The following is a 26,616-nucleotide window of genomic DNA, read 5'->3' on the forward strand; positions in this document are numbered from 1 at the left end:
AAGGGTGAGGGAGGCCTCGATGTGGGAGCAGAGGGGTGGGGCCGGCAGGTGGCACCGCAGAGATGCAGAAGGGCAGCTGGGCAGGGATCCGAAAACGACTTTATTGAAGATGGAGTTGGCAAGACCTAGCCCCACTTCCCACCCCCGGGAGCCGCTCCTGTCTCTCTCACTCACACGCTTTCCACAAGCTCTGCGCTTCCCTGCATCTGCCCGGGTGCCCTGGGAAGGGCTCTCTCTCTCCCCACTTATGACCCTGGGGTGGAGACCGAGTGCCCAAGCAGGCTGGCCTGTTTTTACAGTGCTCTGACATGCAGCGCTCCTGTCGGAAGGGGTGATGAGCAGGCCGCAGGAGAGCTCCTCACGCCCTGCCAGCCCTGCGCTTGGGCTGGGCTTCGTCTGCCCCAGAGCTGAAGGAGTAACGCAGGCCTGGAGCAGTGATTCTGCACGTACATTCCTTGGCATTCATGCTACTCCTCTTGCTCCCTGGGGCCCGGGAGATGAGACCTCTGGGTGTTTGGCTTTTGTTTTGTCTGATGCTCCCAGGAAAATGAGAGCAAGTTCCGGGAAGTGCAATGAGAGCGCGCAGTCAGATCTGGTATTCCCAGCTCTCCCCGTCCTCCAGACCCCTGTTGATTATCCCACGCAGGTCTCTCCTCAGGGTCCCCTGCCGAAGCCTCTCCCAATTGGCACTGCTGCGGGAGGTACTTCGAGACACTGAGGGCGTAGGAAGGGCCAGGTGGGGGCTGAAGGGACAGCCCAGCTCTAGTTTTTCCACTGAGTCTTTGTCCAAATCCTCAGAGCCCCGGGTGTGGAAGGCCTGTGCGTAGCGTTGGATCCGCTGCCGGTTGAGATCTTGCCTGTCTTCCACCCTGTGGAATGCAGGAGGACTTGAGACACAGCCAGGACTTGAGGAGCAGAGCCAAGAAGGATGCTTGTCTCTTATCCCCTGGTCCTCCCATCCCGCCATTGCTGGCCTTTTCCCTTCTCTGCAGCCATGGTGGATGCTGGGGTCACTGGCCCCTTGGCAGCTACACCTCAGGAAGCAGCAGGCTCTGCCACAGGCTCCCTGGATGCTTTGAGAAGTCCGAGCTCCAAACGGCGCCCCTTCCTCACCAGCTCTATCAACAAGCATAGAGCCTAGGGAGCACACAGGGCTCCACAGGGACCCCAGGAGCAGGAAGCTGTCTGAGCAGAGGGACACCCTGCCGATGAGGCTTCTCAGGGGACACCTACCCCCGCATGTCACTCACCGCAGGAACCAGCGGTCCCCCAGGCCATACTCCCGTCCACAGATCCCGGAGCGAGGCCACAGGCAGCGAGGCAGCTTCCGCTCCAGCATCACCGTGGTGGCCACGATCTGCGTATGGGAACAAAAGGGGAAGTCAGAGATGAGGCTGGGTGCAGACAGAGGAAAGAGAACTGCAGATGGAGAAGAAGGCGAGAGGAGGAGAGGATGCAGGGCAAAGGTTAACAGTCTAGCAATGGCAAGGAAACTTGAGAGCTTGTGGTTTCCCTGGGGGTGATGAACAACACCCCTGGATCGGGGAGGTGGGGCAGCCTTTGTTGACCTGCTTCAGTGGGAGAGAGTTGATAGAGCTTGAGACCAACAATTCTTTACCCAATGACCTGACACCCATGACGCAGCCAGGCCAGAGGCAGGAGAGAGACAGGAGGTGGAAGCACAGGCACCAGAGAAAGCAAATAGAAAGGGCTTTTAAGGGCTCCCAGATATTTTGACCCTACAGGCATAAAGGCCACTTATAAACATCCCACTTAGAATATCAATATATATTCCTGGAGAAAATACTTTTCTGAGCAAACCTTATTTCCCAGCTTAGTTTTTCCACTCCGTTTTCTACACAGCATAGTTAAATGCCTTCCAGTTTGGGAAATTTCCATTATTTTGCTGAAATGACTTTTTTAGATCAATTATTTTCTAGGTGTTTTTTAAATGAGGATTTGATTCATCTCATGGTCTTCTCTCCCTATCTTGAAGATCTGGCTGAAGATAGCTTCTGCTACTACAGGAAGTTTGGGTGCCATTATTTTTTAACACATCCAGCTTTCCACATCAAATTTTGCAGACTTAAATATTATGAAGAAGACTTGATACTCCAGTTTTTATTTGGGAACAAAATGTACTGAGTGCAATTTTAGCCACCGTTAATTTTCTTTTGATTTATTTCTTGTTGATTCCTCTAGAAAACACTGAGCTTTTAACTGTTGAGAAAACTGTGAGGCATTCTTCTCAGCGATTCCAGTATTGCCTGGTTGAATTGCTAATCAGTGCTTCTGTACATTTTGCATGATTTTGCTTGCTTTGCCACAACTGTCCAAACATAAGTGGGGTCTAGATATCCTGCCTCTCAGCTTGGCAGGTTCCTTGATAGGAAGGGGATGACTTGCCCTAAACCTCCCTGCCACCAGGGGGCTCACCTGGGCCCTCCACAGCTCATCCCGCTCATGTGCCACTCGCCAGTGAGTGTCGCCCATCATGGCAATGAGGAGGTTGAGCATGAGCAGTGTGGCGATGATGGCAAAGGCAGCATAGGTGATGCTGTACATGAAGGGCAGGTCCACATTGTAGTTGGCTGGGCCATCGATGATGGTAAGGAACAGCTCGAAGGTGCTGAACAGGGCCATGGGGTAGTCGTAGAAGTGGCCTAGCTCCTCGGGGTCCTCTGTCTGGAAGATGATATAGAAGGCTGCTCCACCCAAGGGGGTGAGGGTTACCATGGCAACCATGCAGACGGCCAGCCCACCCCGGGCTCTGCGTGCATGTCCAAATGGTCCCTTCATCTCAATATCCCCAGCTCTGCAGTGCTCCAGACTTTGGGTTTTTACGGTCCCTAGTTTTCTATGCGCCTCATCTTCTTGATCCTGAGAGCCACCTCTCCCTAACACTCCCGATTTTTCTCACCTCTGGAGGACGTCCCATCCTCTGATACCATAGGTCTCCTCTGATCTCTACATTACTCCTCCTCCCCAAGTTTAGCCAGAGCCAGTGCCCCCTAGATTTTCTCATCTCCTCCCTGCCGTGGCCCCTGGTCCTGGATAGATGATTACCTGAAGCAAAGCCCAGGATGACCACAGCCATCAGCCAGCAGAATCGCATCAGGTCACCAAAAATCATCTAGAGGGAGCAGGAGGCAGAGAACATCTGCACATATTCCCCAAGCAATTGCCCCATCCAGCCTCTAACAGGTCTAACCCTGACAAGTCTCACCGCTCCACCCTCTGGGACAGGGATTGGCTATCTATGGCCTGTGGACCAGATATACCTGACCTGTTTTGGTGTGGCCTTTGAACTGAAAAGGGTTTCTACATTTTTAAAGGATTGTTAAAAAAGAAGAAAAACATGCAGTGAGGCCATGTGTGGCTTTCAGAACCTGCAATGTCTACTGTTCGGCCCTTTATGGGACTGTCTGCTGACTGTGGCTCTGGGGCCTTTCTCTAGGGAGCTTTGGGGGAGGACTGACCTTCTGAATCATGATGGTGAAGGGGCCTAGCATCTGGAATCCTCGGGCGAAGTACATGACGTTGCACCAGCCCAGCACGAGTGCAAAGGACATGGGTACCACCTCCCCGCTGGCACTGATGAGCCGCATCACCATGGTCACCAGCACCATGAAGGCATAGGTGATGCTGGGAGAGCAGGGAGGAGGGTGATGAGGGGAGGGCTGGGATGATCCTGGGGACCTGACAGCAAGAATGTAGCTGGGAAAGTACCCACACATGCAGATTCAGCCTCCCCACACTCAATGCACAGGGTCACACACACAGCACTAGAGAGGGGGCTCTGGAGCTAAGGTTCTTGAGAGGTCAGGAATCCAGGGAGTGGAACTGGAGCCCTGTTGAGGGAAGGGATGGGAGTGAGAGGAAGGAAACTCACATGAGGACATGGAATGGGCCCCCAAGGATGGTCTGTCCAAAGAAGCGAGTGACCCCCATTCTGAAGATGTCTGGAATCTGAAGAGAAGTCAGGGAGACACAAAGGTACTCAGATACCGGAACTTGGGCTGGATTCCTGGGGCAGACAGCCTCACCCAGAGTCCATCCACACCTCACCTCTACCAGCAGGATGATGATAGCCCCAATGACAGTCACCAGCTCCCCCACCAGCCGGATGTCGTCCTTAGGGGTCACGTAGGCTTCCTAATGGGGGAGAAGAACAGTCAAAATGCTCAGGGCTTTCAGGCCTCTGCCCTGCATTTCCATGGTGCCCAGGGTCACCAGCCTCAGCGGATTCTTTTTAATCTGTTAGGTTTGGCTCTTCTCAAACTCTGCTCTCAGAGTAAGAGCATATGTATGTTTTTGTGGGCATGCATTTGGAGTTTGTACCCATATATTTGAGATTAGAGCAAGGGGAGAAATGGTGTGAGGAAGGAAAGGGACACCAGTCTCTGAGGACAGAGAGCCAAGTCCTGCCCTGCTGATCTGCTCCTACGAGGGTGTCACCTGAAGTAGCTTCTGCTGCAAGAGGGTGTTGTCCCGGGGGCTGGTGCGGTTATTGGTCCTGGGCTTGAGGGGGCGGTAGATGCAGCACATGGTGAAGCAGATGATGTACAGCAGATATATGGCACCCAGCATGCAGAAGTACGGCCGCCCGTACCGCTTCCACTTGAGGCTCACCAGCTCCTTCACCGGCGTCTGGTCTAGGATCTGGCGAGCCTATAACAGAAAGAGAAGAGGCGGCTCAGAGACCCTGACACCCCTCCCCAGCCACAGCCTGCTGTCATGAGCCGTACCTCCCGCTTCTTGGTGGTGATGATAAGTTCCAGCAGGGACTGCTCATCCCCCGAGGAGTCAATCTCTGTGAGGTCATAGAGAGTCGAGGTCAGTGGTCCATATGTCCACTGGGTGTGCTTCCGCTTCTGCATCAGGTGCTGGAACATCTAAGGGAAAGTGAAGATGACTCAGGAGCAGTAAGCAAAGGGGACTGTCACAGAGTGTGGATAAGATGCATGTGCAGGAGGACAGCACCCCTGGAGAGGGTGGCTGCCCTTTCATTTTGATGACAGCCTTTAGAGGGCAGAAGAACCCACATTCACAGTGACATTCATAGGTTCCTCATCCTCTCCCATTACTCCCTGCAGAGCTTGGAAAGGGGAGACGAGAGGCTGGAGGGCCTTGCTCTGGGGGTTGAAAGGGAAGGTGGACTGGGGCATTACAGACAATCCCAGCATGGGATCTAGACTCTGTAACCCCCAATGCCTCAGGGGAAAAGGAGTGGGCAAGAAAGGGAACAGGTAACAAGAGTGAGAGGGGTTGACAAATTTCTGAGTTGAGAATGGGATCTAAGCACCAGGGGTTGTGTTCACTTCTGTTTCTCCCAGGGCCAGCGGGGTAGGTTGAGGGTCATTAGAAAGACACCTCTTTCTAATGGGGAGCGTCTCTCACCACAGTGTTACCCTCCACTCCAGCCAGCTTGAAGGGGGTGAGACCCTGGTGATTGGGCACAAGGTCCAGGGGCTGCAGGTGGTCCCCATGTCTGTCGTAGGACAGCAGCAGGTTGTACATCTGGCAGGCAAATGTTTTGTTGGGCTGGAGGATGAGGATGTGTAACACTGTGTTTCCTGGGGAGGACACAGGGTATCATGTGGCCACTGGCCTAAAGTCCCTGATGTCCCCATCCCCACCCTAGAGGCTTCCTGAAGGTCCCAGCCCCTCTCCTCACCCTGCCCTCACTCCTTGCAGTATCCCAGCTCCCCTCCGCATCCCAGCTCTTACCCAGAGAGTCCTGGGCCCGGATGTCAGCTCCATGTTCAATGAGCAGCCGCACGATCTCCTCGCTGTTCACACAGGCAGCAAAGGACAAAGGGTGCTCCCCTGTGGACACAGAGAGATCTATGGTAGGAGAGTGCAGGATGGCAGGATGGGGTGGGCAGTCTCCCCCAAGTGACAGCCTTATCTTCCCCCACATCTCAGCTCAGGGCTTGAGGACACTTTTCCTGCAGAACCAGAGGAAGGGTTGTGGGGTAAATTGGCCTCTAGTCTAATTAAGCCCTAGAAGGATTGCTCCTCCCAGCCGCCCAACAGATACAGCTGAAGGCAGGATCCTCCTCTGCCCGGCCCTGCCCTGCCCTGCCTTGCCTTTCCCACCTTTCCAACTGCCCGTCTTCCAAGCCCAGCCCTGCTCTCACCAAAGTAGATGAGGTTGTGGGGACTACGGCGGAAGGCGGTGCCTGTGGCTCTGGCAGAGACACTGGCCCTGCGGGCGAGCAGGGCTCGCACCAGGTTCACGTTCTGGTTCACAACAGCGATGTGCAGTGCAGTCTGACCTGGCCCAGAGATAGCTGTCAGTCACGGGTCTGTCCCCAGGATCCTGCAGGGGTCCCTCCCATATGCACCCCTGGTCTCTTTCCCTCATGGGTAGCCTGGGATGGAGAACAGGGAGCCCTCGGGTGTTCAGGATTCCCAGGGGATCCAGCTGCTGCCCATCTCTTCCTCTTCTCTAGGCCCCTGGCATTTCAGGTGGCAGGCATTCTAGTGATGGGCAGTCAGGACTGACACGGAAGGGAGGCAGAGAAGAGAAAGAAAGAGTAGGAGGCTCAGATCCCCTTTGTCTTTCCCAAATTATCCACCACAGAGACTGACTTGAAATACCCAACCAGTCACTCCTGCTCTTCACCCCAGGCCCATAGGCCCTCACCCTCATAGAGCTCAGATGTCATGGGCTCAAAGACCAGCTCCGGGGCAGCCTCCATCAGCACCATGGCGGCCTCCAGGTTGTCATAGAGGGCTGCTATGTGTAGCGCTGTTTCCCCCATGGCTCCTGGCATTTACAGAGAGGTGGGTTATATGGCTTCCGTGGGACAGCGGATTGGAGACAATAGATTCAGAGGCCAACGGCACAAGGTCCTGGGCACTCCTGGGAGGCCCCATGTGTGGGGCTCGCCTAGGAGATCATGCTGCGTTTCTGCTTCTTACCTCTCTGGTGCACCTTGCAATCCTCATACTTGAGCAACTTGTTCAGGGCCTGGACATCATTCTCTTTGGCAGCTAGAAGGAGAGGAGACTCCCAGATCCTACAAAGGAATGGAATAGGAAAGCTGGAAACAGTGAGCATACCTAGTTGTGGAGGGAGAGGCCCTGGCTTGACTCCATTATGTGTGTGCCTCAGCAGATGTGTGTGCCTCAGCAGCAGGAGCCTCGGGGTCTTCAATCAAGGCAGGTGGGGCCATTGATGTCTTTTCTCTTTACAGTCAGTAAATACAAATCAACTTTTTGCCCATTTAGCATGTGTTTTGAGATTGTCCGTGACTGATTTCCTTCCCCCCAACCCCTGGCCCCCCACCGGGTCCTGGGACCAGAACGTATCATGTGTGAATGTATTATCAGTGCATTTCAGGTATGGAGGGGAGGAGTTCTATTTAGACATGTGCTTACCTGCTAACCAGTTTACCCCTGGAGTGGCCCTGTTTGACCCTCACCAGGTGCCCTGAGATTGCCCTCCAGGATAAGCCTTGTTTTGCATGGACCAAGGGGTGCAAGGAATTCCTGTCTCATATTTGTGGAGGGAGTCATATGCAGAGGCTAGCAGGATTTCTCCTGTTGCACCATCCTCTGCCTACTCAACCTTCTCAGCAGAACCCTTTGATCCTGGCGCTTCCCTCCCAACAATAGCATCTTCAGGGCTTAACACAAAAGAACAGTGGACCATAAGAACAAGCCTGGCTCCAGGCTTTCCTTCCTCATAGATGTTCATCCATCCATTCATTCATTCATTATCTCTGTCTCTGCCTTTCTGCCTCTCGTCTTTCTTCTCACATCATCTCAACAGCCTTCCTTCTTAAAGTGGACCCCTGGATCAGCAGCAGCACATGAGTCCTTATAAGAAATGGAAATGCTCAGGCGGACCTTCCACCTAGCGAATCCAAATCTGCAGTTTAAGAAGATTTCCAGCTGATTCCTGGGCATATGAAAGTTTGAGAAGCATTGCCTAAGTGGTCCTTGCATGCAAAAACTGGTGGCAATAAATCAGAGACAAGCTCAGGGGTCTCAGTTTCCAAACAGCTCACATTAAAGTTTGCGAAGCAGTGTTCATCATTTTCAGACCAGCTGTCTAGAGGGCTTTAGGTGCTACTTTGTTTCGGCTATTGGCCCCTAAGACATAAACTATGGCCAACAATGATAGATGCAGAGAAAAAAGAGAATCCAATCTAGAGGATTCATTCATTGAATTTCATGTGCATCTGAATGTTCCCATTCTGCCTTCTTCTGACCCTTCTTGGATTTACCCAATTTGGGATTCATGGATCTGTTTATTTCGCTGAGTCAGATTAGTCTCTCCTTATTATCCACTTCTCGCTTGTTTTAGGCAAAATTATCTTCTCTGACCCCCCAGATCATCTCTTTATTCTTTTTTTTTTTTTTTTTGCACACAAAACAAACATTTTCTAAAAGTACATACTAACAAAAAGATGCATATCAAACATATTAGGAAGGTTGCACATGGAAGACGGGGAAAAGAAATGGGGGGTGGGAATTAAAGAAAATAAATGAGAGAGGGACTTTGTATGGATCAATGATAATAACTCAATCCTCTATTTGACAAAGAAGAAGGAGAAGGAAGAGGAAGAAAAAGAAAGTGGGATAAAGGATCAGAAAGGGAGGAAAATAGAAAAAATTAGAGTATGACTCCAGACCTGTTTTGTTGTTGCTTGGTTCGTTGGTTGGTTTGACAGTTGTATTTTTCATATGTTTCGCCATGTTGGCCAGGCTGGTCTCGAGCTCCTAGCCTCAAGTGATCAACCTGCCTCAGCCTCCCAGAGTACTGGGACTACAGGCGTGAGCCACCACATCCAGCCCCCACATTGCTTCTGGCCTCTGTGGTAGACCTCCCAGACGGGGCGGCCGGGCAGAGGCGCTCCCCGCATCCCAGACGGGGCGGCCAGGCAGAGGTGCTCCTCACTTCTCAGCCGGGGCGGCCGGGCAGAGACGCTCCTCACTTCCTAGATGGGGTGGCGGCCGGGCAGAGGCGTTCCTCACATCCCAGACGATGGGTGGCTGGGCAGAGGTGCTCCTCACTTCCCAGACGGGGCGGCCGGGGAGAAGCGCTCCTCACATCGCAGAAGGGGCGGCCGGGCAGAGGCGCTCCTCACTTCTCAGAAGGGACGGCCAGGCAGAGGCACTCCCCACTTCCCAGACGGGGCGGCCGGGCAGAGGCGCTCCCCACTTCCCAGACGGGGCGGCCGGGCAGAGGCGCTCCCCACTTCCCAGACGGGGCGGCCGGGCAGAGGCGCTCCTCACTTCCCAGAAGGGGCGGCGGGGCAGAGGCGCTCCCCACTTCCCAGACCGGGCGGCCGGGCAGAGGCGCTCCCCACTTCCCAGACGGGGCGGCCGGGCAGAGGCGCTCCCCACTTCCCAGATGGGGCGGCCGGGCAGAGGCGCTCCTCACTTCCCAGAAGGGGCGGCGGGCAGAGGCGCTCCCACTTCCCAGACGGGGCGGCCGGGCAGAGGCGCTCCTCACTTCCCAGACGGGGCGGCCGGGCAGAGGCGCTCCTCACTTCCCAGAAGGGGCGGCCGGGCAGAGGCGCTCCTCACTTCCCAGACGGGGCGGCCGGGCAGAGTCGCTCCTCACATCGCAGACGATGGGCGGCCGGGCAGAGGCGATCCTCACATCCCAGACGATGGGCGGCCAGGCAGAGGCGTTCCTCACTTCCTAGACGGGGTGGCAGCCGGGCAGAGGCGCTCCTCACCTCCCAGACGGGGCAGCCGGGCAGAAGAGCTCCTCATAACCCAGATGATGGGCGGCCAGGCAGAGGCGTTCCTCACTTCCTAGACGGGGTGGCAGCCGGGCAGAGGCGCTCCTCACCTCCCAGACGGGGCAGCCGGGCAGAAGAGCTCCTCATAACCCAGACGATGGGCGACCAGGCAGAGACGCTCCCCACCTCCCAGACGGGGCGGCGGCCGGGCAGAGGCTGCAATCCCAGCACCCTGGGAGGCCAAGGCAGGCGGCTGGGAGGCGGAGGCTGCAGCGAGCCAAGACCACGCCACCGCACTCCAGCCCGGGCAACACCGAGCACCGAGTGAGCAAGCCTCCGTCTGCAGTCCCAGCACCTCGGGAGGCCGAGGCGGGCAGAGCACTGGAGGTCAGGAGCTGGAGAGCAGCCTGGCCGACATGGTGAAACCGCGCCTCCAGCCAAAGGAGAAAAACCAGAGAGGGGTGGCGGCGCGCGTCGGCAATTCCAGGCAGCGCGCGGGCCAGGGCAGGAGAATCACGGGAGCCGGAGGCTGGGAGTCTGCAGCGAGCCGAGTTTACTCCAGCCTGGGCCACAGAGGGAAGGGCGAAAGAAAAAGAAAGAGGAAGGAAGGGAGGAAGGAAGGAAGGAAGGAGGAGGAGGAGGGAAGGAAGGAAGGAAGGAGGGAGGGAGGGAAGGAAGGAAGGAAGGAAGGAAGGAAGGAAGGAAGGAAAATCTCTTTATTCTTATTCCTACTGTGTGCTAAAAATCTCTTTTAAAATTAGAACTTACCCCAACTAAGACACATGGGTCCCTTTGATTCAATTTTCTGTCTTGGCCTGGAGCCATTTGGTCTTTGTATGGGAGTAAATGAAATAACTCTATTTATCCATAGTTTGACAATTATGTGACATACAAAAAAAAAAGACATAGACAGGAGCTCACATTCTAAAGTGCTGGCAGTGGCAAGAAATTTACTCCAGAGCTGGAGGTGGGAGGGCAATCAGAGAGGAGACATCAGCTCACTCATCTCCTCTGCCTTGACCCCATGCACAGCAGCAGCCACCAGGTCCTGTCAGTTCAACATGGAAAGCTCTCTCTTCATTCAGTCCCTACCTCCTTGCTCCTGCTAACCTTCATTAATTCAAGTCCTCATTCTCTAGCCCAAGATTAGCAAAATATTCTTTTAACCAGTTTCCCTGCACTCTACCCCTATCTATCCTTCTTGATGCTGTGGAGATAATCTTTCTAAATGGCAAATGCAAAAGTCCAATGGGTCCTTAAATGCTAAGGATAAGGAACACAGAAGCTCTTTAAGGTCTTTGTGCAACTACTTTTCCACCCTCTGCACGTCCCACCCACTCCTTAGACCTGGCATTTTGGTCTCATCCTGTCTCAGCACTGCAGAGCACACCATTCTCCCTATGTCTGTGCCCATGGGGCCCTTTCCTTCTAGAATCCAACTACCCCAGCTCACCAATTGTTCATTGTGTCTTCTGCACTGCCCATGCCTAGAAATACGCCTAGAATGGTGTAGATGCTCACTGACACCATCTGTAGAGTGAATGAATCAGCAGCAATGCCAAAAGGTGGTTTGACTTAACTGTTACTCATTATTATTTTCATCAGCTGCCCCCTAAGCCAACCTTCAGCAAGCATATAAATGAAAAACAGTACACTTGGTATGCAAACACAGCTTCAAAACAAGTTTTCTACATTCCCTTCATCGCCATCACCACATCAACCATTTGCACAAAGCCCTCTTCTCTAGATACCCTAGATTGGGGGAAAAGCTCATCGCTAGCACCACACACACACACATAGACGCACAGAAGTTCTTCACTCTCTCCTGTGGCCTTACTTTTATTTCAGCATCTTTCACTGGGTGCTGTAATTGCTATGTATTTGTGTCCCTTCTTCTATGCTAAGGGTACTTGAGGGAAGAGACCAGCCACTAACTCATCTTTGTATCCCTTCCCTGCCCTCCTCCAATATGCTTCCACGTTTGTGCCCCATTTTGACCAAATGTGTGAAAGATTGATGGCGAATCTAGAAATGGGTCCGAGAGAGCACCTTTTCCAAATCCAGAGTTCTACTCGTTGTATCCTAGATGTTAGTGGTGGTGGTATAGTCAACAGCAGGCTCAAAGATTCCCCTTTGGTCCCTACACATCTCTGAAGCTGAAAGTGTCCCCCATAAACCTCCATTCCCTATGAATTCTGACACTCTAGTGGCCTGGGGAAAACCAAAAGCTACTGTCAGACCCAGAGTTGCTAGAGTTACCAAATAAAAACACGGGATGCTCAGTTAGATTTGAATGTTAGATGCACAATTTTTTTTTAGTATAAGTATGTCACGTGCAATATTTGGGATACACTTATACCAGCAGCCTATTCGTTATCTCAAAGTTAAATTGAACTGAGTGTCCTGCATTTTAACTGGCAACCTAGCCAGACCACACCCTGTGTGAAGAACCAGCTTATGACCCAACCCAGCAAGGTTTGTAGAGAACTAGCCTCCTCTGACTGTGAACTCCAGAATCCAGCAAAAAGGGGGGCCCAGCCTGTGGATGGGTTTTGAAGGTGTCCGGCCCAGCCATTACTTGCAATAACCTCATATGCCCACAAGGGGACAGCACAGATAGCCCTAGCTCACCTGCTTGGGAGTAAGGCTGATCCCAAAACACCTGACTCTCCTTGGGTCCCTGAAGGAGGTGCACAGAGCCGACCTACTCAAAGATTCCTGTGCTTAGGGGTCAAATGGATTTTTCAGTAGCAACTCTTCACGGGAGTTTAGATCACAACACGGGGTCAAAGGCAGGAACACAGCTAAGCACCCTGCACAGGACAGCCCTCACCGCAAAGAATTATCCTGTCCAAAATGTCAATAGTCCAAGGTGGAGAAACCCTGATTCAGAGGTACAATTATTCATAATCCATTTTAGAATGAGGATTCTTCACTCAAAAAGGAATCAGAAATATCCTAGATATAAAAATGTTTTCTTATGGATCACTAAATACTCAACTAAGGGAGAAACAAAAAAAAAGAAAGATGAAGCCTTTTAAGCTCCCGCCAATGAAATAGCCAAAAGAGATTACAGAGCAAATCTGAAATTGTAACAATATGAAAGGTATTTTCAGGTTCTAGAATGTTTTCTTTTACTAGGCAATTAATTATAATAAAATTGAACGGTCTAGTTCAACATTAGACTGGTGAAAACCCAACTAAGGGGTTCCTGGCACAAAATCTAGCACATTATTTATTGAGCAAACAGATCAATGACCTCCTTCTCAGGGCTGCCTCTGGGCCACCAGGGAAGGATTCCTGACTTCCTCTCTCCGTCTCCTCCACCCCACGCCCTCATCTGCTCCTCCATCCTTGTAGATGTGTGCACTGTGTGCATGGGTCCAGTTTGGTTTTTAGGTGCTAGGAAACAAGGCAGGATCACAAGACTCTTGAGGAAAGTTCAAATAAGAGCTAGAAAGCCCCTCAGAAATTGAGTCAAATCTGCTCATGTAACAGATGGAGGAAGCAAGTCAGAGACAGAGCCACGACGCATGCCCCACTGGCCATTTCTTGGTCACGATTCTCAGTGTTAATCAGGGCTGGAAGAGGAGTTAGAGAAGGCAGGCATGGGTCCCACTGGTCTCTCCACAAATGCCTTTCCCATCAGTGAGTGTGCCCTCTGGGCAGGGCTGGGGCTGGTACACAACAGGGTTGCTCGGAGTGCATGGCTTCTCGCATTCCTGGGTGGATACAGTGCTGTGCGGGGGAAGCTTATGGCCCCTCTCGTTCCTGCAGCATCTCACTCATTATCACTTTTGCTCTTTACAACCCTCTAACACCAGCTGAATTGTTCTCCCATGCTTCAGAAAAGGAAACTGAAGCGGCATAACCAAATCATTGCCAGAAGATCACACGGAGTTAAAGGAAGGATGCTTGGCCAAGAATCCAGCCCCAGGCTCTGACCACTAAATTATGCGGTTCTTCTAGTTTTATGGCTCCTCCTGATTTTTCTTGGAGGTTGGGGGGCAAGCCTGAGCAGTGACCACAGATGAAGGAAAGAGCGGTAATGTGTGGGGCGGAGGCATACACTGGGCATTCGTTGGCCACCTCCCTCCAGCTCATGTTCCTGGCAATGGGGATGAGGAAGCCAAAGTGGTTTAGAGATTTGAAATCGGCTGCCATCCTAAGTGCCACAGCTCCTTTTGTGCACATGTCTATCTGCGCATTTGCAAGTAGGCGTGTGTGTAAGCATTTACCAAGGCAGGCATGCACAATATACCAGAGAAGCCCAGGGATGACTTTTCAGACACTCAATTCACCCATTTCATACAGGTATTTAACCCTAAAAAAAGCTCCAACAAGCATGACCTTCCCTCCAAATTGCTCCGTAGATGACAAAGTGCCAGCATATGGGCGGGAGTGGGGTTCAGGTTAAGCAGCCTCTATGAAGCTGCCCAGGACACCCCACAGCAGCCGAAATCAGATCTCACACTTCCTCCTCTATGCTTCCAGAACACTCATTTACACCCTTCTAGTGATGTCTACTAAGCCCATCTTTAGCCCTGTATGTGCCTGTCAGTAAACTTGGCTCACAGGAATGAGAACTCCCTGAGGGCAGGAACGGTGTCATATTCGTTTTCTGCAGAAAGGTGGAGTGTCTTATGTTCAATAAATGTGTAATGCATTAAATATCAGGAAGTGCTTGGATTAAAAATCCAAGCCCAAGGGAGAGACGACCTGGAAGACATGGGAGAAAGTTGAGAGCTCGACTTGGATCCCAACAATGTAGATTTAAGCAGAGGGGGCTGCATGCTAAGCCCCAAGAAACGTCCACTGTAGAAAGAAGAGTGTTGGGGTCCCAATCATCCAGGAGAGACTCGAAGCCTTCCTTTCTCACTAGACCATCCTGTACCCCATGGAATCCCACCCCACAGTTCTCCCTGAGCCCCCTTTGGAACAAATTCAACTTCACCATTTACTTGCTACGGGGTTCTGGGCCTGCCCATTCATAGGGGGATAACAGGACCCACCTTCCATTATTGTTACTGGGATGACGGAGATAAGGCAGGTGGTAGTACCTAGTACAGCACTGGGTTCTCAATCATTGTGTGCTCCTTTCTTCCATTAGCTCACCCCTCACTTGTCCATATTGTTCCTATTTACTTAGTCATCCCATGTTTATCTCAATGCCCCCATGCCTTCTCTTTGGTTGACGGCACAGATTAGGAAACTCCCCTTGCAGGCAATTTCAGCATCCTTCTGGGAAGTGCCCACCCAAAGGAGAGTCATTGCTCTGGACACCTGATATCCAGGAAGAAGAAGGCCAAGAAAGTGCAGAGGCCAGTGAGGAGATCAGGACGGGGTGGGGGGATCCCTCCCAAGGGTGACATCAAGCCTTTCTAGCCAAAGGCTGCAGAGGCAGCCCCCATATGATCTGAGGAAAAGTGGGGGCAGACAGGACATGCGGAGGCAGTCTATTCTCAGCCAGACTCAGCTCAGGGCCTCCACTCTGCTTCCCCTGATATCGCACACAGGGAATCTCCACCACCTCTTCCAATCCCCCAGGCCTTTTTGCACTCTGTGCCTGGATCCCCTGGCCCTGGGGTCCTAAGAGTGGGAAGAGGATGAGTGAAGCCAGTGAGGACGACCTCCTAACAACAATGCCATTCTGTTGCCCCAAGATGTCATCGGCCAAACATGTGCTCCAGTCCCCACTCTCCCAGGCCTTGGGGGAGAGGTGGGCGGCTGGAGAGACGGGAAGCCATAATTCACAGAAAAAGACCATTCCCAGCCCAGAATCCTTCAGCAAAAGAAAACACAGGGGCCTCCAGGCAGCCTCCCCAGTCAGGCTAAAGCAGGCTCCTACTCTTGGGGACAGAGAAAAACCCTAAGACACCAAGACTTCAGGCTTGCCTCTATGAACAGACACAGTATCTGCCTCCTTCGTGACCCAGGGAAAGCCCCAGCAGGCAGGACTTCCTTCTAGCATGCCACCAACTGGGTAGGGACCTCTATCAGAGACCTTGAAGAACAGAACACATGCAGGGATAGCCCCGAGTTCCGATTCCCCGCTCCTCTCCTGCTCTGTACTCTAAGCTGCCATGGTGAAGAAAGCAGGACATGGGTTTAGGAAGTTTTCAGGGGCTGGAAGCCGCCAGTGAATGTCCTTAGGGATTAAACTCTAGAGTCTCGATTTCCACCACCTGAATGCGGAAGAGCACCGGTCCTCGGAACATCTGTTATTTTGACCCGCTTCCCCCCCAATCCCCACCTGCACTGAGAGAGAAATAAACCTCAAGGTTGGGTTTGAGCTTTGTGGGTCTTCATATCCCCGCAGTGCTGGGCAAATAGTAAGGCCTTGGTCAATGTCTGACGAGACAAATACATAGGAATGGTAACTTTTTTCACATTTCGTCTTATTTTCTGGTTCCTGGTGTCTGCAGTTCTCTCTGCTTCATTCATTGAATCGTTCACTCATTCCTCCATGCCAACATATGTATACTATGTGTTCCTGCCAGAGAGACTCTTCTAGAGGCAAGCAGTGGAGATACAGAAGGCATTGTCCTCATCTGCCGTCCCCTCTTGGGTGGAGGGGCTATGATGCTCTATCCTTACAAGCCCCAGCAAGGCGCCTGGCCCTTAGAGAAGTACTCACGAGAGGCTTACAGAATCGAATTAGATCTTAAGATAGTGAACACCTGTGCCCATCTCAGCCCCATCCTGTTTCACTAGCCCTACAGGCTGAGGCTCTTGAGACAGAATGCTCCCAAGGAGCCAGTCCAGGCCTGGGAGCACCATCTGTCCAGCCAGAGGTGCCAAACAAAGACGGGAGGTGAGGGAGGGGTGAGGGGTAGAGGTGCAGGCCTGGGGAGGTAGGGAAGGGAGCAGACCAAGGGGGCCTTACCTCTTCTGCTGCAGCAGGTTCTGCTCATCTCGGCTCTGGGCCCAGGACTCCTGTCTCTGGAACCATCTGCAGAACTTGCTCCATAGGCGGAGAATTAGCCCTTTCTCCTTGGGCAGTGGCAAACCCATGGGGTGTAGGGCCGGCTCCTTGGGGGCCTGAGGCCGAGGCCAGACCCTGACGGGACTCAGCCTTGGGGCCACATCAGCCCCCCCAAGGGCCGGCCTGCCCTCTCCCTGTAGAGGTCCCGTCTCCTGTCTCCTGCCTTCCTGACGAGTTCCTTGGGAGTCTCCCAGCAGCCCCAGCCAGTCTGGAGAGGGCTGTGAGTTTGTTACACTTGGCAGAGCCAGCCAAGACTCTGCAGGGCTGGCCTGTCAGGAGCTCCTGCTGGGAGTGAGCAGGAGGAGCCAAAGCTGCATGGACATGCCCTCCCTCCTCCCAAATTACCTGAGATTTAAAGACACAGGCCAGCCACAGACCTGCCTACCAAGGGGGCCTTGTGCCAACTCCAATTCTTTCTCCACCCAGGGCTCTCTCCCTGTCCCCAGGCCAGTCACAACTGGGGAGGCCTTCAGAAAGACTGGTGAGGCCTCCGTTGGACGTCAGAACACCCAGTGACCTACCTTGAGAGACTCCAGGCAGTGAGAAAGGAGGGGAGGAGTCAGGGCAGGCCCATTCCCAATGTTGAGGGCTACCAGAGGGAGCGCCCCACTTTCCCACAGTGCCTCTTCTGCCGGCCACCTGCCTCACTCTCTGCCTCCCCCTATTTATGTCCTGGAGAATTCAATTTTCTGGACACTTCCAGTTTCATTCTTGCCAGGCCCAAAATAGGTATATAAATTGCGAAGATTCTCAGTTCTCCCAGACTTTCCTCTCCGTCCCCATCACCTCTGGGTCAGCAAACTTCTTCCGGAAGGGCTGATAGGGAATGTAAAGATGTTAGGTTTTGCAGGCCATGTACACTCTCTAATGTACGTTATTCTTTGGTTTTGTTGTGGTGGTTGTTCTCTAACCACCCCCGAAGATGTAAAAGGCATTCTTCGCTCACCAGCCAGGGCACAAAATCTAGCTCTGGGCAGACCCCCTGCTCGGGAGCTCCACAGACTTGTCCACAATGCCCCGTGCATGGGGTGGATGCCCGATAAAATACAGGACACGTGGTCAAGTTTGAATTTTAGATAAACAACAAAGAATTTTTTAGTATAAATATACCCCACATTTTGCAAGTATTCTATCTGCCAGCCTTCCCGTGGAGGTGACATTTATTCAGCTGCTACTGTGTGCTGGGCCTTTTAACTGAGCGTTCCCAGGTAAACTCGTAACAAACCTGCAAGGCAGGTATTATTATCCACATTGTACTGATGGGAGAAACCAAAGCTCACCGTGGTAAAGGAACTCTCCCAAGGCCATAGAGGTGGCAGACGCAAGATTCACACCCATCCCTCATTCCAAGCCCACTTCTTTCTCCCTAGCACACCTCCTCATTCTAACTGGCCAACAGAGTTTCAGAGAGGTTAAGTGACTCGCACAGTCATACAGAAGAATGATGGCATTAAGCATGGCCCATCGTCTTCCCACAACAAAGAGCTCCATCATGAGCTTGCTGGAAGCTGTCGGAAAGGTCATTTAGTTCAACTTTTCCACTGGAAAGAGGCAGAAGCTCGGGCTTATCCAATCTCCTGGTGCCAGCCAGGTGCCAATAGCCTAGGGGCAGGTGTCTGGGTGTTCAGAGTCACAGGTGTGTGGATCACTTCCTAGCTTCAGAGTCTGTTTTGTCCTAACTTTCTCTGACTCAGAGTTGGAAGACCCAGCCAGGGGAGTGTGTGTGTGGCCTGTGTATGGCGTGTGTGCCCATGTACATTTGTGTGTGGTGTTTGTGCGTGTGTTCACGATGTGCATCAGTGGAGTGTTTTGTGTGTGGCAGGCTGTATGTATATGATGTGCCTGTGGTGTGTTTGGTATGTGTCTATGTGTGTATGATATATGCGGTATGTGTAAGTATGGCCTGTAGAGTGTGTGGATGTGGTGTCTGTGATGGTATGTGTGATGTGTGTGTTGTGTATATACGTATTGTGGAAAGACTGTTGCATGTGTGTTGTGTGTATGGTGTGTAGTGGGTGATGTATATGGTACATTTAAGGTATGTGTGCGTGTACATGGTGTGTGTGTGTGTGTGTGTGGTGTATAGGATGCATGGTTTGTGTAGTGTATGGTGGGTTTAGTATGTGTGTATGTATGGTGTGTGTTGTGTGTGTATGTATGTCATGGGGTGTGTGTCATATGTGCTGTGTGTGAGGGCAGTTGGTGTGTGGAGGGAGGTGGATGCTGAGGTAGGGCAGGGGAGAGAAGGACCCCTTCAAGTGGAAAGCTATTTGTGTTCCTGCCGCTGGACAGAGGCCAGGCCACCAGTCCTGAGCAAACAGTTCAATTGGATTAGCTTCGTCCCCACCCACCTGAGTCAGTGGGTTCGGGCTGGGTTGGGGGAAGGTGCTAGAACCCAAACCTTGAACCCCAAGACCTTTGTGCCCATTAAGCCAGTGGTTTGTCGATTGCTGATCCATTTAGCTTCAAAGACCTATTTAGCTTCAAAGACCCCAGTTTAGTGTTTGGTGCAGAAGGGGATAAAGCAATGAGGCCTTCATTACACTGGGGAGGGAGGCTGGGGGAGGGAGGCTTGGGGAGGGAGGCTTGGGGAGGGAGACTTAGGGAGGGAGGAGGATAGGAGGAGGACAAAGTTGTTTTCCAACACTCTTCCTCTTCCTCAGCCTACTCCACCTGGTGTTGTGCATGGATCAGCCAACAGACTCAAAATAGGGGTGTCCGGATGGGAGGGGAGGACAAGTTTGCAGGATATAAGCTTCTGGCTGCAATGTTCTCTTGGTCTTTGGACCTAACATCGTATCAGTAAGGGAAGGTGGCCCTAGGGTAGGTGGCACTATCCCCAGAAGCTCCTGAAAGCACCCCCACTAATCACTGTCAGTCTCCCATCTTTTTTTTTTTTTTTTTTTTTTTTTTGAGACAGAGTCTTGCTCTGTCGTCCAGGCTGGAGTGCAGTGGCGTGATCTCGGCTTACTGCAAGCCCTGCCTCCTAGGTTCACACCATTCTCCTGCCTCAGCCTCCCGGGTAGCTGGTACAACAGGCACCCGCCACCACGCCCAGCTAATTTTTTCTATTTTTAGTAGAGACAGGGTTTCTTTTTTTCTTTTTTTTTTTTTTTTTTTTTTGAGACAGAGCCTCGCTCTGTCGCCCAGGCTGGAGTGCAGTGGTGCAATCTCGGCTCACTGCAAGCTCCGCCTCCCGGGTTCACGCCATTCTCCTGCCTCAGCCTCTCCGAGTAGCTGGGACTACAGGCGCCCGCCACCACGCCCGGCTAATTTTTTGTATTTTTTTAGTAGAGACGGGGTTTCACCATGTTAGCCAGGATGGTCTCGATCTCCTGACCTCATGATCCACCTGCCTCGACCTCCCAAAGTGCTGGGATTATAGGCGTAAGCCACCACATCCAGCCTCAGTCTCACATCTTAAACCTGCATCCCATATTGCTGGTTTCCAGGGGACAGGAAGGATGCCGTGGACCTCCTTCTCCCTTGAGACTAGCACAGCCCCCTCTGTGCCACTCCACCCCAGGGCAGCACCTCCTGACATGGGAGGAATCGGTTCTGTAACCCACAGTCAAGGAGTGGGCATGCCCAGGAGGCTGTGGGTTTTGGGGTGAAGGGGGTGAGGTGGAGACTGGAGATCCTGGGAGAGCGCTCACGGGGCTGGCCTCTCCCGGTTCCCTTGCCCAACTCTAAAAATAATAAGACTTTTGTGACTCTGAGTGAGTCGCTATTCCTCTCAATGGTTTTATCCATAATGATGAGTGCATGGCCTGACCTCTTGTCTGCCCTCATGGTGGCTTCTGACCAAGCCCTGAAGAGAACCGAAGGGGTCAGGAGCCAAGAGGGAGGGAGGACAGGACTGGAGCAGGCAACCCGGGGACCAGGTGATTAAACCAGTCCTCCCTGCCTGGGGCTGAGCCTCAAATGCTAAGTGAAAGTGAGGTCCTCAGGCTTCCCTGGGGGCCCCAGGGCAGAGTGTCAGAGCCTCCTCTGAGGGCCCCTGAGAAGGGCTGAGAGGTCACAGGTACACAGTCCTGAGCTGGGGGCATAGGAGCTGTTTGGAGCTCCCGTGCCCCTGATGTTTCCGCATTTGGGGCACAATTTCTCGATCCCGGCACTACTGATATCTCGGAACAAATAAGTCTTTTCTGCAGGGGCTGTCCTAGGCATTGTAGGAAGTTTAGCAGCATCCGAGCCTCCACTCACTGGGTGAGAGTAGCATGTCCCTCCCCGCCATCGTGACCACCAAGGAATGTCTTTACATGCTGCTCAGTGTCTCCTGTCATTGGCAAAATCATTCTCCATTAAGAACCACTGATTTAGAGCCAGAAAATATATATATATATATATATATATATATATATATATACAGTCTTTTTCTGGCTTTGTCACTTTTTATTTGCCCTATGTCTTTCTATGTTTCACTCAGTTTTTCCTCTCTTACTGCCTCTGTCACTGTGCAATAGTATCTCTGCTCCCTTGGTCTTAGTCTCTGTGGTGAGGGGTGTGTGTATGTGTGTGTACATGCATTGCATGTGAGTGGTATTTTGGGGGTGTACTGGTGTATTTGTATAGTGTGTGTGATATTTTGGGGGTGTATTGGTGTATTTGTATAGTGTGTGTGGTATTTTGGGAGTGTATTGGTGTATTTGTATAGTGTGTGTGGTATACGTGTTGTGGTATGTCAAGTGTCAGTGTGTGGCCTGTGTCAGTGTCCCCTGGCCTCTTGGAGGGCGTGTCCTTGCTCTCTGCTCATGAGGGATGGAACCAGCAAGGGCCAGTGAGGTCAAAAGCATTGCTTACTCACTCAGCTTGGAGTTTGTTCCAGTCACTGGGTTCACCAGCCATGCGCCAACTCATAAAGCCTGCAAAGGAGCCCATGACAGTTAGTGCATGCACACACACACCACCAACACCCCTGCAGACACACCACACACACACACCTGCAGACACACACCACCACATGCACACCACACACACCACACCTGCAGACACACACCACACACACACCCCTGCAGACACACACATGCACACACACACCCTGCAGACAAACACAACCACCACCCCTACAGACACACACACACACACCCCTGCAGACACACACATGCACACACACACCACACCCTGCAGACACACCACACCACACACCTGTGGACACACCACACCAAATGCACACACACACCGCACACACACACCACACACACCAGCAGACACACCACACACACACCTGCAGACACCACCACACACCATGCACATGTACACACCACATATACACACATCAACATACACACATACACCCCATACCACACACACACACACCTCACACCACACACACATGCACACCACACATCACACAGCCCACACACACCACACCCACATGCAGCCCACACACAGGCAGCACACACCACCCATACCACACATACACACCACATACATACCACACACACACACCACCACACACACACACAGCAGACACCACACAACCCCCGCACAAACTACACACACGCAGCACACACCTACCACATACCACACACCACATACCACACACACACTACATACCACACACACACCACACACATATGCGTCACACACCACATACATCGCACACACACCACATACCACACACATCATGCACACATACACACTACAGACACCACACACACACACACACACACACACACGCACCCTACCCCCCACACCTCCCACCCCAGGGATGGGGGCGCGGTACGCTGCTGTGGTGCCTGACTGGAGGTGTCGGACTGTCTCGCTGGCTCTGTGGTTCCCTGGGAAGCACTTTGTTCTGAAACTCTCCAATGTCCTTTTCTACTCAAACATCCAGTGCATCTGAAGAAATATGCTTCACCCACGGTTCCAATGCACACGAAGTCACTTCAACTTTCATAGGTCAAGAGGTCTAATTTATTGCAGAACTGCCGTGCACCTTTCCCTAGAAAGCGACTTTAGTCCCGGATCCCTTTTCTCATCCCAATCACTCGTTATAGCTCCATCCCTGGGGCTTCAAGCCCTCATTTCCTACCTCCCAGTCCTTGGCCCCACAGAGCCTCCGCACCCAAGGAGCTTCACACTCCACACGCTTCCTTGGCAAGATCTGGGGGCAAGATCCAAGAGGAGGGTGGTTGAAGGGCTGAGTTGGAGATGAAAATAGGGCACAGGGAGGCAGAGGTGATGAGCAGCCCCACCATGCAGCCAGTTTCACCGTCTAGATATGCATGTGCATGTTATTTGACATAAATGTATGCATGGTGTATTTTGTGTCAAAATGAATCAATACATGACCGCGATGTTCAAGAGCAGTTGTGTGTGTGCACACGCAGGTGTCTGTTTTCCAGCATCTTCCCAGCAGTCTATAGATTTCAAGATCCACAGGCATTCAGTCCTCCTGGGCCCCTACCCCTGTGTAGAATGCACCCAAAGGGCATACGTGGGCATCTGTATGGCCACCCTCCCCTCTTGTCCATTTCTCCCCACTGTCTGCCAGTTCTCACCCCTCTCCTCTCCCACTCCCCTCCTCAGCGGAAGGTGGGTCCAACCTTGGGAGCGCTCATGTAGTTTACAGCCCCTCCGTCACCCTCTCAATGAGTTTGAGTCCCCCAGCCAAAAGATGTCAGGGGAAGGGCTGAGTGCTGATCTGGGGAGAATGGGTACTGACCCTCTTGGGTTTGTGAGAGGAGGACTGAAGCTTTGGAGGAAGCCCATATGCCCCACCTGCCCCGCCCAGCTGCAGCTAGAGTCCCCCTGCCCCCTGCATGGGTCCCCTGACATCTGGTATCCGCAGGAGGATGCCAAGCTCCTCAGTCTTGCCCTGGGCCCAGCCTCTGGTCCTTCTGGACATGTTTCCCCCAAGCCTCTTTTTTCTGCCCCTCATCTTTTTCTCTCTTCCTCATGAGACCCCACCCCAAGTTCTCCTCCCTGTGAAAACTGGACCCCAGTCCTCTTCGCTCTACCACACCTGGCCCTATCTCTTCTCTTGCAGGCACAAAAGACAACCAAGAAGAGAGGCTGCAGCCCCTTGGGAAGCTTTACAAGTAGGCGAAGTGTGCCTTGCAGCGGATCGGCTTTCTGGGAGAGGTAAAATGGAAAGAGCAATTGATCTGTAATAAAGAGAGCTGCATTCTAACCCCAGCTGACCAGAAATCACTCGGTGTCCTTGGCCAAGTCACTTACATTTTCATGTCCTGATCTACAAAAATAAGGACTCCAGATATTGAGTGCACCTGTTCCCTTTCCCATTCTCTGCTCTCCCAGGCAGCCCCCTCTCAGCTTCCAGCTATAGGCAGGATGGAGCTCAAAGCTTCATTGTGTCAGAAAGGACTCATCTCTAAGGTTAAGCCTGACTGTCTTCGTCTCTGAGTTACACAGGAAGGAGAGAGCAGGCTGCAGGCAGAACATGGCGACACAAAGCCTCTGACTCTCCTCTGACCTTCCGAATGACAGGATTCTGTGGTCCAAGTAGCTCTGGCTGAAGAGAGGGTGAAGCTCCTGAACCATGGTGATTCTCACAGCTCTGGAAAGCCACAGATGTGGAGGGGACAAGGTGTGTGGTCCCTCTGACAAGGCGGGAGTGGGCTGGCTCCCCAGTCCAGGGCAGTGTCCCCCGACTCTGGACTCTAGGTCACCAACTGTTTTTACTCCATGAGAACCTGGCTGTTGCCTCTTAGCCAGAGAGTGGGGAAGGGAGGGTATGTGGGGCCACTAAGCCCAGAGTAAACAGCATTATTTGGGGCTCGGAAGACAGGAACAAGCCTTTATCCCAAAGCCCATCGTGGCTGTTAAAAATTCAAACCCAAAGCAAAATTCTTTTCCAGAAGCATGCCGTCTGCTCACCGTAGCCTTCTGGGCAGCAGCCCTGCAGGGGTGGCATTTGATTGCCAATCTTCCCCTGGTTGTCCCCACCTGCACTTATTCTCTCTTCAACCAACAAACTCAGTGAAAGGGCAGCCAGTGAGAAGAACTCTACTGAATTCTATTTAAGGCAAGCACTCACCCAAACACCCCACCACCTCCTTAAAAAAGAAAAAAAAGCAAAATGGCAGACTTGTTTAAGAGTAGGGGATGGTTTAACAGGTACAGACATGCCCAAACCATGGGAGGGGGACACACTGGAAGCAAGCTGCTTCTTCTGGAAGGTCTGGGTCTGAGGGGTCCAGGACAGAGAGACCCAGGAGTGGGGAAGGAGCAGAACTGAGGGGGAGGAAGTCCCCTGGAGGTGGAGTAGGGACACACCCAAGAACCTAGGGGCTGGGAGGCACCAGCGAGTCAGGGTGCAAACCTTCCCCAACTTTTCTCACAACTGGAGCTTCGCCCCTGGATAGAACTGCAGTAGGGAGAAGGTGGTGGCCCAGCCTCCCCCTGGACCACAGGGTGGTGCTAAGCTGAGACACCAGGGACTGGGCAGATTCTGTGGCAGATACCTGAGCTGGGAGGCTGAGAGGAAGGTGGAGTGGCAGGAGCTGAGGGGGCCAGGAGGTGGTGTCCCAGCTGGGTACAGGGAGGGATGGAAGCCAAACAGTGTGTTCTCCAGACGGCTGTAGGGAAATCCTGGACCTAGCTGGGCACCAGGAGTGTGAGGTCCCTAGTCAGTCACTACAGTAACAGGAACTAGAAAATTAAAAAAAAAAAAAAAAAGACTTTAGCTATTCTGCAACTCCCCACCTCCCCAGCCCCCATCACACATTGTTCTTGGAGCATGGGGCATGGTTCCCTGCTGTGTGTAGTGCCCTGTGAACGTGGGAGTGTGGATGCTGGAGTGTGCAACTTGGCTTTGTTTGAGCGTGTGTGTGCTGGTACAAGCATGGGGCAAGGTGGTAATGGGCGACTGCTGGAGTATACAATGACCTCCCGATAGGAATCTGTTTACCCATCACCCCTGTCATCACAGAGCTATGTGCTGTACCCTGGAAGCAGCTCTCCTGCCGGGGGCTCCCACTTGCCCTCCTTTATCTTCTCCTCCTCCTTCTCCTTGCTTTGCCAAGGTTTCTAACTACAAGAGCTGACTTTGGAGTGTCTGAGGGACCCCTGAGCCTTCAAGCTGCTGAGAAGTCCAGGTACTGTTTTGCAGGCAGTACTGGGCCTAAAATTCTTACACGCAGATCACAGTGCAGAAGGAAACTATCGGCACAGGGCTGCCTATCCGAGTCAACACTGAAGGTGCTGGTGGATGATTCTCTGACTGAAGTTGTGTGCCCAGCACTGATGGTGGCTGCTGCAATGTACTAAACACACTGTCAGAGGTATGCAAGTGCCTGTGAGCTGAGAGATTCAAAGGTGTCTCTTAGTTCCATTATCTGTGTTCACCCTTGCTACAGACTTTGTGAAGAGGGTCGTGCTCCACCCACCAGGATCTGGATTTGTCCATCTGTCCATACAACGAGGGAACCTTTGTGGAGACAGATCTCTCCAGGAGCCCAGAAATCCTGGGTCATTGCTCTGCTCCATTCTGGTGAGATCTGTGACTTCAATCGACAATCTCTCTGAGAATCAGCTTCCTTGTCTGTAAAATAGGAACGCTAAATACTTCCCTGTTTACTTTATGGGGTTGTTTTTAGGATTAAAGAAGATAACGACCGTGAAAAGACTTTATACACCATAAAGTGTCATATGAATGCAAGTCACTTGTTTTATCATTTTGCTTTGGGGGGAGTATTTGAAATCCAACCCATCTAGGAAACAGCTTTCTGGTAGAGACTTTAGAACTGTCTTATCGCAGGGGCTCTGAATTGTGAGGTAGAAGTACGAGGTCTTGGAGCCAGATAAATTTGGGTTCAAAATCAGACTCTGCTAATTACTGGCTGAGTGATATTAGTCAAATTAGCACACCCCTCTCAGCCTCAGTTTCCTTATCTACAAAATGAGCACAGTAGTAGTCACTTGACCTTAGGCAAGTAACTCACCCTCTCTGGGCCT

General features: G+C 52.3%; 1 protein-coding gene across 1 annotated transcript; it reads right to left on the reverse strand.

The window, feature by feature from the left end:
- Positions 1–77: 77 nt before the first annotated feature.
- On the reverse strand, positions 78–16,944 carry TRPV6 (transient receptor potential cation channel subfamily V member 6). Its single transcript, XM_003270846.3, has 15 exons — positions 16,594–16,944; positions 6,931–7,028; positions 6,653–6,775; positions 6,144–6,281; positions 5,731–5,829; positions 5,401–5,576; positions 4,749–4,895; positions 4,459–4,671; positions 4,069–4,155; positions 3,893–3,969; positions 3,480–3,645; positions 3,067–3,133; positions 2,437–2,705; positions 1,251–1,357; positions 78–869 (listed from the first exon to the last, which is right to left on the reverse strand). Exons 1-15 carry the CDS (start codon positions 16,719–16,721, stop codon positions 587–589), a joined length of 2,178 nt encoding a protein of 725 aa, XP_003270894.1. The 5' UTR covers positions 16,722–16,944; the 3' UTR covers positions 78–586.
- Between the last annotated feature and the right edge of the window lie 9,672 nt (positions 16,945–26,616).

This window comes from Nomascus leucogenys, chromosome 13 (genome assembly GCF_006542625.1).
Source record: "Nomascus leucogenys isolate Asia chromosome 13, Asia_NLE_v1, whole genome shotgun sequence".
Taxonomy (NCBI): Eukaryota; Metazoa; Chordata; class Mammalia; order Primates; family Hylobatidae; genus Nomascus; species Nomascus leucogenys.